Source organism: Gastrolobium bilobum, unplaced genomic scaffold, assembly GCF_033153095.1.
Source record: "Gastrolobium bilobum isolate Gb01-03AN ecotype WA unplaced genomic scaffold, APGP_CSIRO_Gbil_v1 utg16848, whole genome shotgun sequence".
NCBI classification, from domain to species: Eukaryota; Viridiplantae; Streptophyta; class Magnoliopsida; order Fabales; family Fabaceae; genus Gastrolobium; species Gastrolobium bilobum.
In genome coordinates, this window is record NW_026899058.1 from 133,279 (window position 1) to 147,564 (window position 14,286).

The window sequence follows — 14,286 nt, forward strand, 5'->3', positions numbered from 1 at the left end:
GCTGTTATAGACTTTCAGTTTAAATGACTTTATTCACGAAGGGAAATCCTCTGTAAGCTGGCATTCCTTTAGTCAATGAATCCAATTAGAGTAATCCGTTTTCTTCTGTGAGATGATTAGAAAGCTAAAAGCTACTATGACTGTTGATTTTATATTTTTTATATTTTTTGAATTGTTTTTACAGAACATAAGCCAAGAACAAACACAGCCCCTGGAAGACCAAATTGAAGCGCTTGATCCTACAGTATTTAGAAACCATTCGAAAATCCCATTTTATAAAAAAAGAAAAGAAAGAAACCATCAGAAAATCTTAGCCACGTCGATTATGGGAGTTATCATGTTGAAGATGTAATTAAAAAAAAAAAAATTTTTGGCACAAACTAAATTTTTATTAATCCTATATATATACTCTTTGCGCTCTTAAACTAACCACATGAGGTTTACAAAAGATTTGTTAAATTCGCGCAAAAAGAAAAAATCTTTAGTTTGTGTATGGTTAAAAAGGCAAACAGAGCTTAACCAAATAATAAGAAAATGACTAACTTTAAAAATATCATGAGATAAAAAACCAAACATGAATTCAAATAAGACATATTCAATTGGGTGATTCTTTGGTGCCACAACCATTTTTAGTGGCACACATGCCACAAGCTAGCTAGTGATTAACCCATTAAAACTTGACATGTAGACTTAGGAGTGGGGCCCAGTTTTGTTGCAACATGTTCATATTGAGAACTTGACCACGTTGGTTATAGCAATTGCACATATCACCCAAAGTCAAACTATTAACGGTTTGTCTCAATTTCATTCTTATTTTAACATTTTTTTTCCCCTAACTTTAATTATTTCTTTGGGATGACTCTGCTCCTCCAGCATTTGTATGACCCGGGTACAGGAAAAAGATTAGTAGAAAGATAAAATTAATTCTAAATTGAGTTGCGTGCCCAATTATCCATCTTTAAGATTCATCAATTACAAGTTTACATATATTTAATCTGAATATGATTTTCTAAAGTGACGATTCCAGTCAATTTTACTTTCATGTGTTATTAATATAATCATATTATGATAAAAAAAATTATAATTATATAAAGATGAATTAATAATGATAAAAAAAGAAAAAAAAATATATAAATAAATAGTTATAAAATTATTATAATTGATTTTTCTTCCTATGATTAGAATTTTTATACATAACATAATCATATTAATTAAAATACAAAAGGATTTATTTTTTTTTTTTGGTACATTGCCAGGAGATATTCTCATTCAACCTTCTTCGGGCACCATGCCCTCGGGGTACGGCCCGTTTGGGCTAGCCCCTCATTGTAACAGTGGACTTGAGGTAGAATTTGATCCCTACACCAAGCAATCCCGTAGGAGCTCAGCTGACAACTGAGCTACCCTTGACGGTTAAAGGATCTATTTTTCGGATATGATGAACTTGAACGTTGTGCTTGGTTAGTTACTTAGCTGTACACGGTTGCGTTCCAGCAGTGTACTGCGTTTGTTTTCTTGTGGGAACAAAGAGTTAGTAACATTATGTCCTGTTACCGATGCCAATTCTAATTTGAAAATGACAGGCAGATAGTGTACTTACTGTTAAGCCCTTCCACCTTTTATCGATACTTATTTTCTTCAAAATTTAGGATTGGCAAAATAGGATAATCCGACTTGACCTGATTTAACTTAGGTGTAATTCGAAAAAAATGAGTTGGGTTAGAGTTGGCTAAAAAAAAATAAGACAAAAAACCCACCTTAACCTGACTTGAGGATTGACTCGAAAATTGGCCTGCGCGTTAGCTCGAAAATTGCTCGCAGATTGGTTCATTTTCAGCCTATTTAAATGAACATGTAGTATTAATATATCAGCTATGTGGCTTCCATCAACTTAAACAAAGGGTAACAGAATGACAAGTAAAAGCAAAATGTTCTAGTTTCGAATTTTCTTCACAACAAATTTGCACTAACATCGAGAAACAATCAGAACCACTTGCTAGTAAGATATTTGAACCAAATAGAGCTAGCACAGCTAGGGGTGTGCAAAATAACAAAAAAACTGAACCAAACCATGAATCGAACCAAACCGCCCTTGAAATAACCGATTTTTAAAAATCAGTTCATGAACCGAATCGATTTTTAGAACCACTTTAAGAACCGAACCGAACCAAATCGAACCATTTTCAAACCGAACCAAATTGATTTTTATGACTTTATTTTTAAATTTTAAATTTTTTTCTTTTGAAAATAGGGTCGACCCGAACCGAACGGTTACCAATCGAACCGAACCACTTCCGAACTGAACCAGTTTTGAACCGAACCGAATCATTTAAACCAATTCGGTTCGTTTTTTCAAAAAATTCGGTTCGGTTCGACCCATGCACATCCCTAAGCACAGCTTAAGAATATAAAAATGACAGCGATGTGAGAAGATTATGGACTTAGGTTTAGAGAAAGAAGAAAGACGATGATAACATGTGTCGGTTTTGTCTCTTTTGTATATTTTATTTTGTATTTTTTTTTTTAAATAAAAAACTCAACTCACATGGCTCGTTTGACCCTCGAGTTGGCTCTTTTTTGCCGAGCTGGCTCGGGTCGGGTTGGCAGTTCATTTTTGCCAACGCAACCGATTCATTTTTTACAGGTTACAAGCCAACTGGACAGGTTGGCTCCTTTTTGCAAACCCTATCAAAATCGAAGTTAGTGTGAAAACTAAAGTCGATTCAAAAATTGACATTTTATGGGGTGTTTGGTAGGAGATTTCTTTTAGGATGAGGGAGAAAGTTTAGATGAGTTTTCTAGTTGACCAGATTTGATAGGAGGTTTTAAAAAATTTACTCATCATGCGGATTTGCATAGCAATCTCAGTTTGTGTGTAAAATTGAAATTTTTGTAATTTTAGAATTACCCCATCAAACCAAAAAGTAGGAAAAAACAATGGACACAAATATCCTTCTAAAAAACGTGCCAAAAGAAAACTGGAGAGAGACTTCTTTGTATTTAATGAAGGGTTAATTTGGTAATTTCATCTTATTTTCCCATCAATATTCTTTTTTTTTTATAACATTCTCATCAATATTTTACCTTCAACAGAATATAGACTCAAAAAATTTAACCCCATTTTTCTCGTAATATTTTGGCCTATCAAACAACTTTTTTTTAACTTTTCTACCAAACATATTCCTATTAATTATATTTTGATGGTAAACAAAATTTTCTCTTCTACCAAATACCCCTAAGCGGTCGTTTGGTTGAGGAGAAATTTTTTGAATACTAGGGAAATGTAATTACTAGAGAAATGGTTGGAAAGTGAGTTTGGTATGAAAGTTAAAAAAAAGTTGTTTGGTTGGTCAAAATTTTACCAGGAAAATTGAGTTAAATTTTGTGAGTCTTCGTTTGGTTGAAGGTGAAATGATAGGTAAATGTGTTGAAATACCAAAAACAACCCTTAGATATTTTAGAGATGTAGACATGTGTACTTAGAAGAGGGCAATATGGTAACACTCTTTATTCACCTTTTTGCATTTTAGCTAGTTTTCTAGGAATACCACATCCTAAATGGTAAAATTCTACTATGATTTGCTTTTGATTTTGCACATGCTTGTGAAGGATGGGGAAAAGAGAAGCATAACTAAATTTTTTTAATCTTTCTACCAAACAAAGCAATCATAGAATGCCACTTCAAAATAAATGGGAAACCAAATAAAAAACTTCAACCAAACGCTCCCTTAGAGAATTACAAATATAATTTGGGAAGGGAGAACTTTTGATTTTCTTGCATACAGAATAAAGAGTAAATCCCACCTTCTAAAAAAATAAACACGAATTTCAATATGAGACAAACATAAATAAATATTTTTCATATAACTGGAGATGTATTTTTTATATAATTATTATCAAAATTAAGGAAAATAATAGGGTCATATTATAAGAGATTATTATTTTGTTTCATAAATGTTTCGATAATTATGCTGTCATTATTATTTTTTTAGTGACGGATCCAATCATTTTATATCTTAGCATAAGATATATCTTTTTTACAAGATGAGAGTAAATAAATCTCAAAATTAATCATTGCAAAGAATATATAAGACGAGAAGTTGGGTCGACAAAAAACTGATAATCTACAAAAGGAAATTGCAGAAATTGTGAAAAATTAAATGCATACTTTCTTATTATATAATATATGACTAATATTTTCCATATTATAGGTGATGAAATTATTTTTTACATATATATACAAATATATACGGTTGATGTGAAGTTATACGAAGAAAAAAAAAATATGGATTAGCCTATGAATCTCATATGATATAATTAGCCTATGAATCTTGCACATGTGGTTGCAATTGCAACCACGGGTTTGTTACGGAGTGTTGTATATAGACTCGCAAACAGTTTTCTTCGTATCTTCTGCCTTCAACTCTTGGATCCCTTTCTTAAGCCTTACTCGTGGACTCAACGTCGTTTCAACCCAAAATTTTAATATATTATATTTACGGGTACTTTTATTTAACTCAGTTTTAACTAACATGAAATTTAATTAGTCATCAGTCTCACTTGCATCTTCAACATTCTGGATGTATCTTCGCGACCAAAACTTTGCAAATTATTCAATTATTTAGTATCTGAAATCAATATGGATTATGGAATGTAATTAAATTTGGTCTAAATGACACAAAAATATCTCTCTCAAAAAATAAATAATGACAATTTTTTTTATAACCTAAGAAAAATTGTAGTTAAAATAAGCCCTTTTATTTGTGAAGAAAGCAATATTTACACAATATTTTAGATAATATACGCCTTACATTTCTTACAATTGTTTAGATAATAATTGTGTTCTATCATATTTTCATATGAAAAGACATTTTAAATGATATAATTTTGTATTATTTTAAAAGAAACGATATGGTTTTAGTAAATACTTTATATTTTATACATTCTTTATATTTAGTAAAATTAGGAAGAGAGATATTTATCAAAAAAAAAAAAAAAAAATTAGGAAGAGAGATAAAGTAGATGAGAGAGAAGGTAAAAATCAACAATTATGCATCGAAACTATCTTTTCAACTAAAATGTAAAATTGTGTCATTTTTTTGTGGTAAATAAAATTGTATTATTTAAAATGACAAATAATTTTCTCTTTTCTTATATTTACATAATTATTTTCATTAAAACCCTATACGAGTAATAATTAAAATTAAATTGTTAGACTTGAAGAGTAACAAAATTATAATTTAGATATTACCAAGCACGTACATTACCTGATAAATGATTCTTCCAACTTAATTAGTGGTCTTAAATTCAAGTCTTGGGATCAATATTGTTAAAATCGAGAGAGAATTAAAAAATCGTAAAATATAAAATCGTAATGTAAAAAAATCGTAAAAAATTATAAAAACGTAAAAGCATTTGGAATATTAGTAAAATCGTTTTGGTGAAAAAAAATCGTAAAAACATAAAATCGTAATGATAAATCGAGATTTTAACAACAATGCTTGGATGTGATCCTAGTCGAATTAATTAAATAATGGATAAATTTCATCAAAAGGTAAAACTGTCATTTTATGAAATTAACGAGGTTATGTTTGTTAATAGAAAACAAATTTTATTTCAAGGAACATGCAATCACCAAATTTAATAGAAAAGAACAGTGATTCCTGAATCTGCGGAACAAGGAATGGAATAGAGATCCAGTTTCGTATATATTTTTCTTTTTCTTACAAACATAGAAACGTTCATTCTACGAAACAAAATATTAAAGTAATAAAAGTTGATCCATTCTAAAGTTTAGAACTAATTAAATTGCTATAATTTTTTTGTAATCAAGTGTTTGCATGATCTGGCAGTTCAGCATGATTATTGAATTGATTGCAATTTGTTTGTATTGTGAGTTTTGTTTTAGCCCATAGAAACCGAGATATTGATATGCGATTTTTTTGTTTAAAAAAAGTGTTGAATGAAAACGACCATTACGTTAATTAATCTTGATTAACATTTTTTTTTTTAATATTTGGTCATTAAAAAAAAAAAAAAAAAAGTGACGGCGTAAGAGAGAGAGGACGTGAAGGGTAAGAAAATATCATATATGGTTTGCTATCATCACCATACAAATCCAACATTACCCTGTTTTCATTCAAACTTCAATAAACGACGACCATTTACACTTCATCTCTTCGTCACTTCAACTTCAATTTCAACACCACTCTCTCTCTCTCTCTCTCTTCTCTATATGCACACGAAGTGAAGAAAGAATGGCAAACACTAACTGTGCAACCCTACTTCACAATTTCACATCAAAAAAACCAAACAAGTTGTTCACCTATCTCTACTTCATCACCTTCCTCACCTTCCTCTGTACCCTCTTCTACCTCCTCGGCCGCTGGCAGCACTACCCTTCCGCCGCCACCATCGCCGCCGCTGGCTATGTCGTCTCCGGCGGCGAGTCCCCCATATGCTTACAACACAACAACTCCGCCGCCTCCGCCGCCATCACCACCGCCCCATCATTCACCAAGCTCGACTTCGCCGCCCACCACTTCGTTCCTGACCCGCCGCCAACGGCGGCGCGTGGACCCCACCTCCCTCCCTGCGATCCCTCTTTCTCCGAGTATACTCCCTGCGAGGACGCGAAGAGGTCGCTGAAGTTTCCCAGGGGAAGGCTAATGTATAGAGAGAGGCACTGTCCTGCGTCGGAGGAGATTCTCCGGTGTCGGATTCCGGCGCCGCACGGGTACAGGTTGCCGCTGCCGTGGCCGGCGAGTCGCGACTCGGCGTGGTACGCGAACGTGCCTCATAAGGAGTTGACTGTGGAGAAGAAAAACCAGAACTGGGTCCGGTTCGAAGGGGAACGGTTCAAGTTCCCCGGTGGTGGGACCATGTTTCCACGTGGCGCCAGCGCATACATCGATGATATTGGGAAGCTGATCAATCTCAGAGATGGGTCTATCAGAACCGCCATTGACACTGGTTGTGGGGTATGTATGTTAATTCTCGAACCGTTTTCCCGGTTCTGTTTTTCCTGAACCGGTTCCATATCATGTCTGCTTTTCCATTTCTTTTTCTTTTTCAATTTTTGGGTTTATTTTGATGGTTGAACGGGCCGGTTTATTAGTCAACCTGGTTGTTCGGTTCACTTAACATGTTAACCTTTTATGGGTAGGTTGACAACTTCATAGAATATTGAATCCCTTTGCATCAGTGGTCGGGACTCGGGTGGGCCCAACTTCAAGCATCCACCTAATCAACATAGATATTTCCATTTTTTGTTTCTTCCTCTTTGTGGTAGTAATTTGAGTGTTCTTTTTAAAAAATTAAAAATTAAAATAACAATGTGGGTTAGATGAGATTTCAAATCATATTTGTTTCTTTCTTTGGGTCCAGATAATGGGTATTTTTGGGAGCATATTAAATTCTTGTGCTTGATTTGGCTGTCCTATATCCTTCAAGAATGACGAAATTTCCTATGAAGTAGTTGTAGATCTCAGAGGGACTTTATTATAATACGATGAATATGGGTGTTTTAAAATGCAATGAATGCTGGTAAGATAATTTTTTGTTATTTAGTAAAGTTTCATGAGTTTTACAAAATAATTTACATCAACCTTTGCTAATGGGTCAGCAAAAAATTTAACTCGATAATAATATGGAGAGGATAAAAAATGTGAAGCCTTATTGTTGATCTCAATGAGTGAAAGGGAATTAAGGAACATTGGTAAGAAATTGGGGCATTGTGACTTTTTTTTTAAGAAATTGGCTTTTAAACAGATGGAGGGTGAATTGGTTGTCATAAATAATATCAGTCATATATGCAGGTCAGTGAGGCTCCTTGTATTAAATTGATGCACGGCCTCTGTGTTTTACATCAAATTCTGCTTTATTGACTGAATCAAATCCAAGTAGGTCTTTCACTTGGGCCAAATTTTTTCCTATGTAGTAACGGATTTATGATTTTTATGTTGTAAGATATAAAAATTATCTGATATCCTATACATACATAAAAATGTGTGGGCCCCATATTTTATATTCTTTCTTTTCTTCTTACATGGCCCCACATAGGTTCCATATACTTTTATGTGTATAGGAGATAAAATTATCTTTTACAACATGAGAAATATTAAACTCATGTGTTAAATATCACAAAAATTCGAACTTTACCTTCTTTTTTCCTCTATTTTCCCCCTCTTGTCCGGAGAAGAAAATGAGGAAAAAAGAATCATCAAGAACTGCTTTACAAAAATATCTCCTTAAATTCTTCAAATTGAAGCAAAGAATAATCATTGAAATATAAAATTATGTTCTCTTGTCTTGTTCATTTGGAAGCGTTAAGCTTTTTATGCTCAATGATTTAATTAGACTGTGCACTATTAAACTACCAAACTTGCTTTTTATTCACTTTGTGACAATGAAAAGTTGCAATTTACGATTCAGGTTGCAAGTTGGGGAGCTTATCTTTTGTCCCGTGACATTTTAACAATGTCATTTGCACCAAGAGATACTCATGAAGCACAAGTTCAATTTGCACTTGAACGAGGAGTTCCTGCATTGATTGGAGTACTTGCCTCAATAAGGCTTCCTTACCCTTCAAGAGCCTTTGACATGGCTCACTGTTCACGTTGCCTAATTCCTTGGGGCCAGTATGGTACATCCATTAATTCCCTAATAGTAAAAATCACATTCTCATTTTTATTGAGTGTGTGAATGTGACACTAAATTTGTTTATGACTTTGCATTGCTTTATTTGGCAGATGGAATTTACTTAACTGAAGTTGATAGAGTACTACGTCCTGGAGGGTATTGGATTCTATCAGGACCCCCAATAAACTGGCAGAAACATTGGAAAGGATGGGAAAGAACTCGTGAGAGTCTCAATAATGAACAAGATGAAATTGAGAATGTAGCAAAAAGTCTATGTTGGAAAAAATTGATACAAAAGGATGACCTTGCAATATGGCAGAAGCCCACTAATCATATACATTGCAAAGTTAAGCGAAAGATCTTCACGAATAGACCCTTTTGTGAGGCACAGGATCCTGACACAGCGTGGTAATATAACATTTTTCTCTCTTACTGTTAAATTCCTTAGGCTATTGAATTTTGCTTTTGGCCATAGCTTTTGTGGTGTCTCTTGTCAAAAGAAAAAAGAAAATTATTCTTGCTGCCAAAGAGAGTTTAGCAGTGATACCAAAACCAGTTGTATGATAAAGAGACTAGTCAGTATAATCTGCTGTGTCAGATTTTAGCTTTAGTTAGTAAACCTATATTCAGTATGTACTACCTGTCCAACTAAGCTTGTGTTGCATACTTTGCCTTGTTTCTCACTCCATTTCTATAGTGTTTTGGACCCACACAAAGGTTTCACCTGCTTTGGATAACGACCTTTGTCTAATATAAGGTTAACCCCTTTATAAGCTTTACATGTATGCTCTCTTAAAATTCTAATTCCTTTATTTGTCATTGTACGCACATATACACTTCCTTTGGCTTTCTGCTTATTGTTTGTACACAGTGATTCGCCACCACAAGTGAATATTTCTCCATAGACACTGTTAGTCCACATATGACATATCCCATAGCAAATTTTTTTTCTTTTAATTTTTCCTTGTGCACATTTCCCTTTTGGTAGTTTACTTCATCAAGCCTTTTCAATGTAGGTACACTAAACTTGATACATGCTTGACCCCACTACCTGAAGTAAACGACATCAAACAAGTTGGTGGTGGAGAATTGCCCAAGTGGCCTGAGAGATTAACTTCAACTCCCCCGAGGATTAGTAGAGGAAGTCTGAAAGGAATAACGGCTGAGATGTTCGAAGAAGATACTCAATTATGGAAAAAGAGAGTGGCATACTACAAGACCCTGGACCCTCAGCTAGCAGAGCGTGGCAGATATCGAAATCTACTTGATATGAATTCATACTTGGGAGGTTTTGCAGCTGCACTAGTTGATGATCCAGTGTGGGTCATGAACATTGTCCCTGTTGAGTCTGAAATCAACACCCTTGGCGTTATATATGAACGTGGATTAATTGGAACCTATCAAAATTGGTATGTTTTTCTTCCATTTGCTAGGGAAAAGCCGAAAAGCTGAGAGTGATTTATTAAAGGGATTTATTTTTCTTATGTTACATAAGAAAGAATTTATCTCCCACACACACAAATTCAAGATGGGTCTCACTTTACTTTTTTTCTCTTTTTTCCCGTGAAAGTGGACCCCACCTGCATAAATGAGTCTGTAGGAGATAATAGTTATCTCCTACTGCATGAGAAAACTATTACCCTTTATTAAAAGGCAAGCAATATAGATAAATTACTTAAAAGTAGCTTTTTTGTATGCCTAATTAGATTAGCACTTAGCAGCATGTTCCTGGTTGATAATTTAAAACTTTTTATATAGTCAAGGGCCTATAGCAGCTTTCTGAAAAAAGAGGTCAAATTATGTGGGCTTAGCTTAACACCACTAAAAAAAAAGACAAACGCCAATGCACAAGTCTCCCCAAATTATTAGACTTATCTGATTGTAGTCAAATTCTATCAATTTTTGTACTATGGTATAGATAGAACACTGTTTCCCATATACAATTTTCCAATCTAGTATTATCAAAGTAAATTCTATCTAAACATTTGTTGTGGCACATGCTAGTTAATATTCATCACTTCCTACTTTTGTCTTCTCTCAGGTGTGAAGCCATGTCCACTTACCCGCGAACATATGACTTCATACATGGTGATTCAGTTTTTAGCCTCTACCAGAACAGGTAATGACAAGAATCAATTGGATGTAATGGCCAAATGAAGAGAACCTAGTTTTCTAGTCTAATAAGATTCTAAATCTAACTTCTAAAATCAATCTTAGTTTTCTAGTCCAATATTAACTAACTAAGAGTAATAGTAATAATTGCAAACTAATCCTAACCAATCACAATCATATAAGGTAATCTCGTTTTGGCTAGCTCAAAAGTTCCAGGGGGACAGCATCTCTTGTTTTGATTGCCAACTTTGGAAATTGAGAAACAACTTATTTCAATAGTGACTATATAAATCAAGATTGGTAAAATGTTCTAATTTATGAAATTAATGTGTCACAGATGTAATATGGAGGACATTCTTCTAGAGATGGATAGGATTTTGAGGCCACAAGGTAGTGTCATTTTGCGTGATGATGTGGATGTGTTGGTGAAGGTGAAGAGCATTGCAGATGAAATGCAATGGGAAGTCAGAATTACAGACCATGAAGAGGGACCTTTTCAGAGACAAAAGATATTGGTAGCAATCAAGCAGTACTGGACAGCCCCACCACAAGATTTAAACCAACAAAGCAAGCTATAGGATATGCTCTCTCTGGATGAACTCAAGATTGGCCCTGTTTTTCTTTTCATGTCAATTTTTCTCATGAATTCAATTCTTTCAAACCCCAATTTTTGTGGCTGGTGCAAAGTGAAATTTTCTAAATAAAATTATGGCCCATTCGTAATTTGAGGCTTACCAGTCTTTATTCAAATTTTAATATAAAGGGAAAGCTTGTAAATTGGTGGAACATTAACTGGTGATTGAATATTGATTGTAATGTTTATCCAAGTTGTTTCAATATATAAGTTTGTTCAAAGAAATTATGGGCCATATTGCCATAGATGCATCTATCTCCTTTAATAAAATGGACATTGACATGTTCATTAATCTTTGATTATTTATGTCTCCTTATCAAAAAGTTATTAAATTTAACTTCTTGTCATAACAAATATGTTCTATTTGTCCTTTCCAGAAAATATCCAAGTGGTTATATAGCTCGAGCTTCTCAGCTCTCCCCCGTCTATTGTCACAAAAATAAAAATAAAATATTTAAGTAATTTTTTTTTTAATGACAGAACACCAAATCAAATATTTAGACAGTACTAATAATTTTTTTTATTGCAATATTGAACGCTCGAAAAACACCAAAAGAGAGCGGCGGGGGGAGCACGAAATGAATATGATTTTTACCCCTTGCATCGTTTAATTACATTTTAACTTTTTTTTTTTGTAAGCCACATTTTAACATACATGCACACACAAAAAAATGAGAAAAGAAAGCATTGGCTACATATGAATAAAAATTGAAGACAAGGAAATTGATGAAAAGGGATAGAATGGACCGAAATAATATTAGTTACCATTGTTTAAATTACTTACAATAAGATAGATAGAAATGAATGAAACTCAATAAAATATATTTTATTTTATTTCATCTAATATCTATTTTTCTTTCTCAGTTTGAAGAATATGAAATGAAAGCAATCTCACTAATCTCCTTACGTTCAAAATGAAGACATTACTCTATTTTATTATAAAATATTCAAAAAAATGTAATGATAATTTGATTTCATTTAATTTGATTTCATCGTTTGTGACTTTGTGTAGGAAAATTGAGGAATAAAAAGTCCACGCTACAAGGAAACCGATGTTTGAGTTATTAAACGGCACACCGGTTTTGAGAAGATATTTAGGTGGTGTTTGGTTAGGGAAACCAAAAATTTTCCAATGCAAATGAAGATGGTTTTCTAGAATGCACTTGTTTGGTAGAGGGATTCAATCAAGTTCCCCATCAATCACAAATGTATACCATTCCTAGATTTGGTCATTGATAACCAGGCATTGTCACTATTTGCAAAGCCGTTGGGGGTGATTTTTTGAGGAAAGCTGGATAAGTTGCACTGTGTAAAAATAAAGGAGACGAAAATACACTGTGAAAAGATACTTTTATCGACCTTGTATGGTCAGCAAAGCCCGTGTGAAGTAATTCAGGTTAGAAGCTAAAACTTTGTTGTGTGGGTTGAAGTGCAAATCTCCAGACGGTGAGGCTTGATCGGAAGTGACATTGCTGTTCACTCAAATCTTCAACCTCTCCCCTTTTAGAACCCACCTTTATGGTGCTTTTGATCCTGTTTTCTGTAACTTGGAAATAGTATCTGCAAGATAAATTACAATCAGCATTCTATGGATGGATTACTATAATCAAGACAACCCTGCCATATGTTTATGCAACCTGCAAAAATTTAAACTTTCAAGCAGTACCATATCATTGTACCCTTCATCACACCATATCAAATATAATACAAAACAAGCGTGGTGATAGTAGTCTCATCAAATATACAAAAACCCTATGTTTAGGAGCTCGAGCGAACGATGCAATAAGCCTGGTCACCAACTTTGAAGGTAGCAAGAGAGAAAATGGTCACCGACGAAAAAAAAATTCAAAAATGGGAAATTACCGTTGGAAGACAAATGGCAAACACACCTACTTGTTTTTAATAAAGTAACTAATTCGGGGTTATATTGGTAATTATATCCTTTTTATCCATTAATATTTTTTCATCAACCAAACATACATTTTAAAAACCTTTATCAATTTGCCTGGTAATATTTAGCGCAACCAAACAACTTTTTTTTAACTTTCCTACCTAACTCACTTTCTAACCATTTTCCTATCAATTACATTTTCCTAGTATTAAAAAAATTTTCCTCAACCAAATGCCACCTTAATGGATTTATATTCATGTGGGAATATATATTTGGTATTGTTGCTGAGAAGTATCTAGCAAACCCTTTGACGTCAAAGCTCTGGAAACTTCAATTCGCAAGTCCCAATTCCATTTCGTTGGGCAACGGAGACTTAATCATGATTAGCATCACCCCAATTAAAGAATGGGATTAATATTTTTTATATTGTAATAAATATATTTATATCTACACACATCTAAAAATATATGAAATAAGAACCACGAGTTCATACAAGAATAAGAAAGAGAAAGAGAATATGAACGTTATACACACATATATATATATATATATATAATAACAATCATGGTAAAATTTCATAAAAATTAAAGTAACTACACTTCTAAGTCCTCAATAAAAAATACAGAACCCATTTTAATTTCTTGGGAAAAAAAATTGATTTATAATCTCTAAAATTTCAGTTCTTTAAAATTGTGATAACTCAAAAATTCAAAAAAACCCACATTAATTCCTAAAAAAAAAAAACTAATATAAATACTTTTTTTTCTAAGGAATTAAAATAAATTCGATGTTCTTTGAAATTTGAGCCATTCACTTAGCAAGTGGTTGCGATACTTCTCTTTTCTGTCAATCCCAAAGCTTCAACTAAATAAAGCTGGGAAATAAAAAAGAAAATAAGACCCACCCAATTTATTCTACTAATTTCAAACTAAAATCTCAAAAAGAAACTTATTCACAACCTAATCACTCTAAATTTGGAATGAAAGATACACCTAGGAATTAGAAAAAA

The 14,286-nt window shown here is 33.3% G+C and overlaps 1 protein-coding gene across 2 annotated transcripts; it reads left to right on the top strand.

The window, feature by feature from the left end:
• Positions 1 to 6,180: 6,180 nt before the first annotated feature.
• LOC133286697 (probable methyltransferase PMT15) lies at positions 6,181 to 11,580 on the top strand. 2 transcript variants are annotated; one of them, XM_061484147.1, is made up of 7 exons: positions 6,181 to 6,479; positions 6,522 to 6,980; positions 8,434 to 8,644; positions 8,751 to 9,048; positions 9,657 to 10,049; positions 10,682 to 10,759; positions 11,090 to 11,580. In XM_061484147.1, the coding sequence occupies exons 1-7, from the start codon at positions 6,258 to 6,260 to the stop codon at positions 11,328 to 11,330; spliced, it is 1,902 nt and encodes a 633-aa protein (XP_061340131.1). In that variant the 5' UTR covers positions 6,181 to 6,257; the 3' UTR covers positions 11,331 to 11,580. The 2 variants fall into 2 exon arrangements, with proteins under 2 accessions (XP_061340131.1, XP_061340130.1); XM_061484146.1 differs by having other exon boundaries at positions 6,181 to 6,980.
• The last annotated feature ends 2,706 nt before the right edge of the window (positions 11,581 to 14,286 follow it).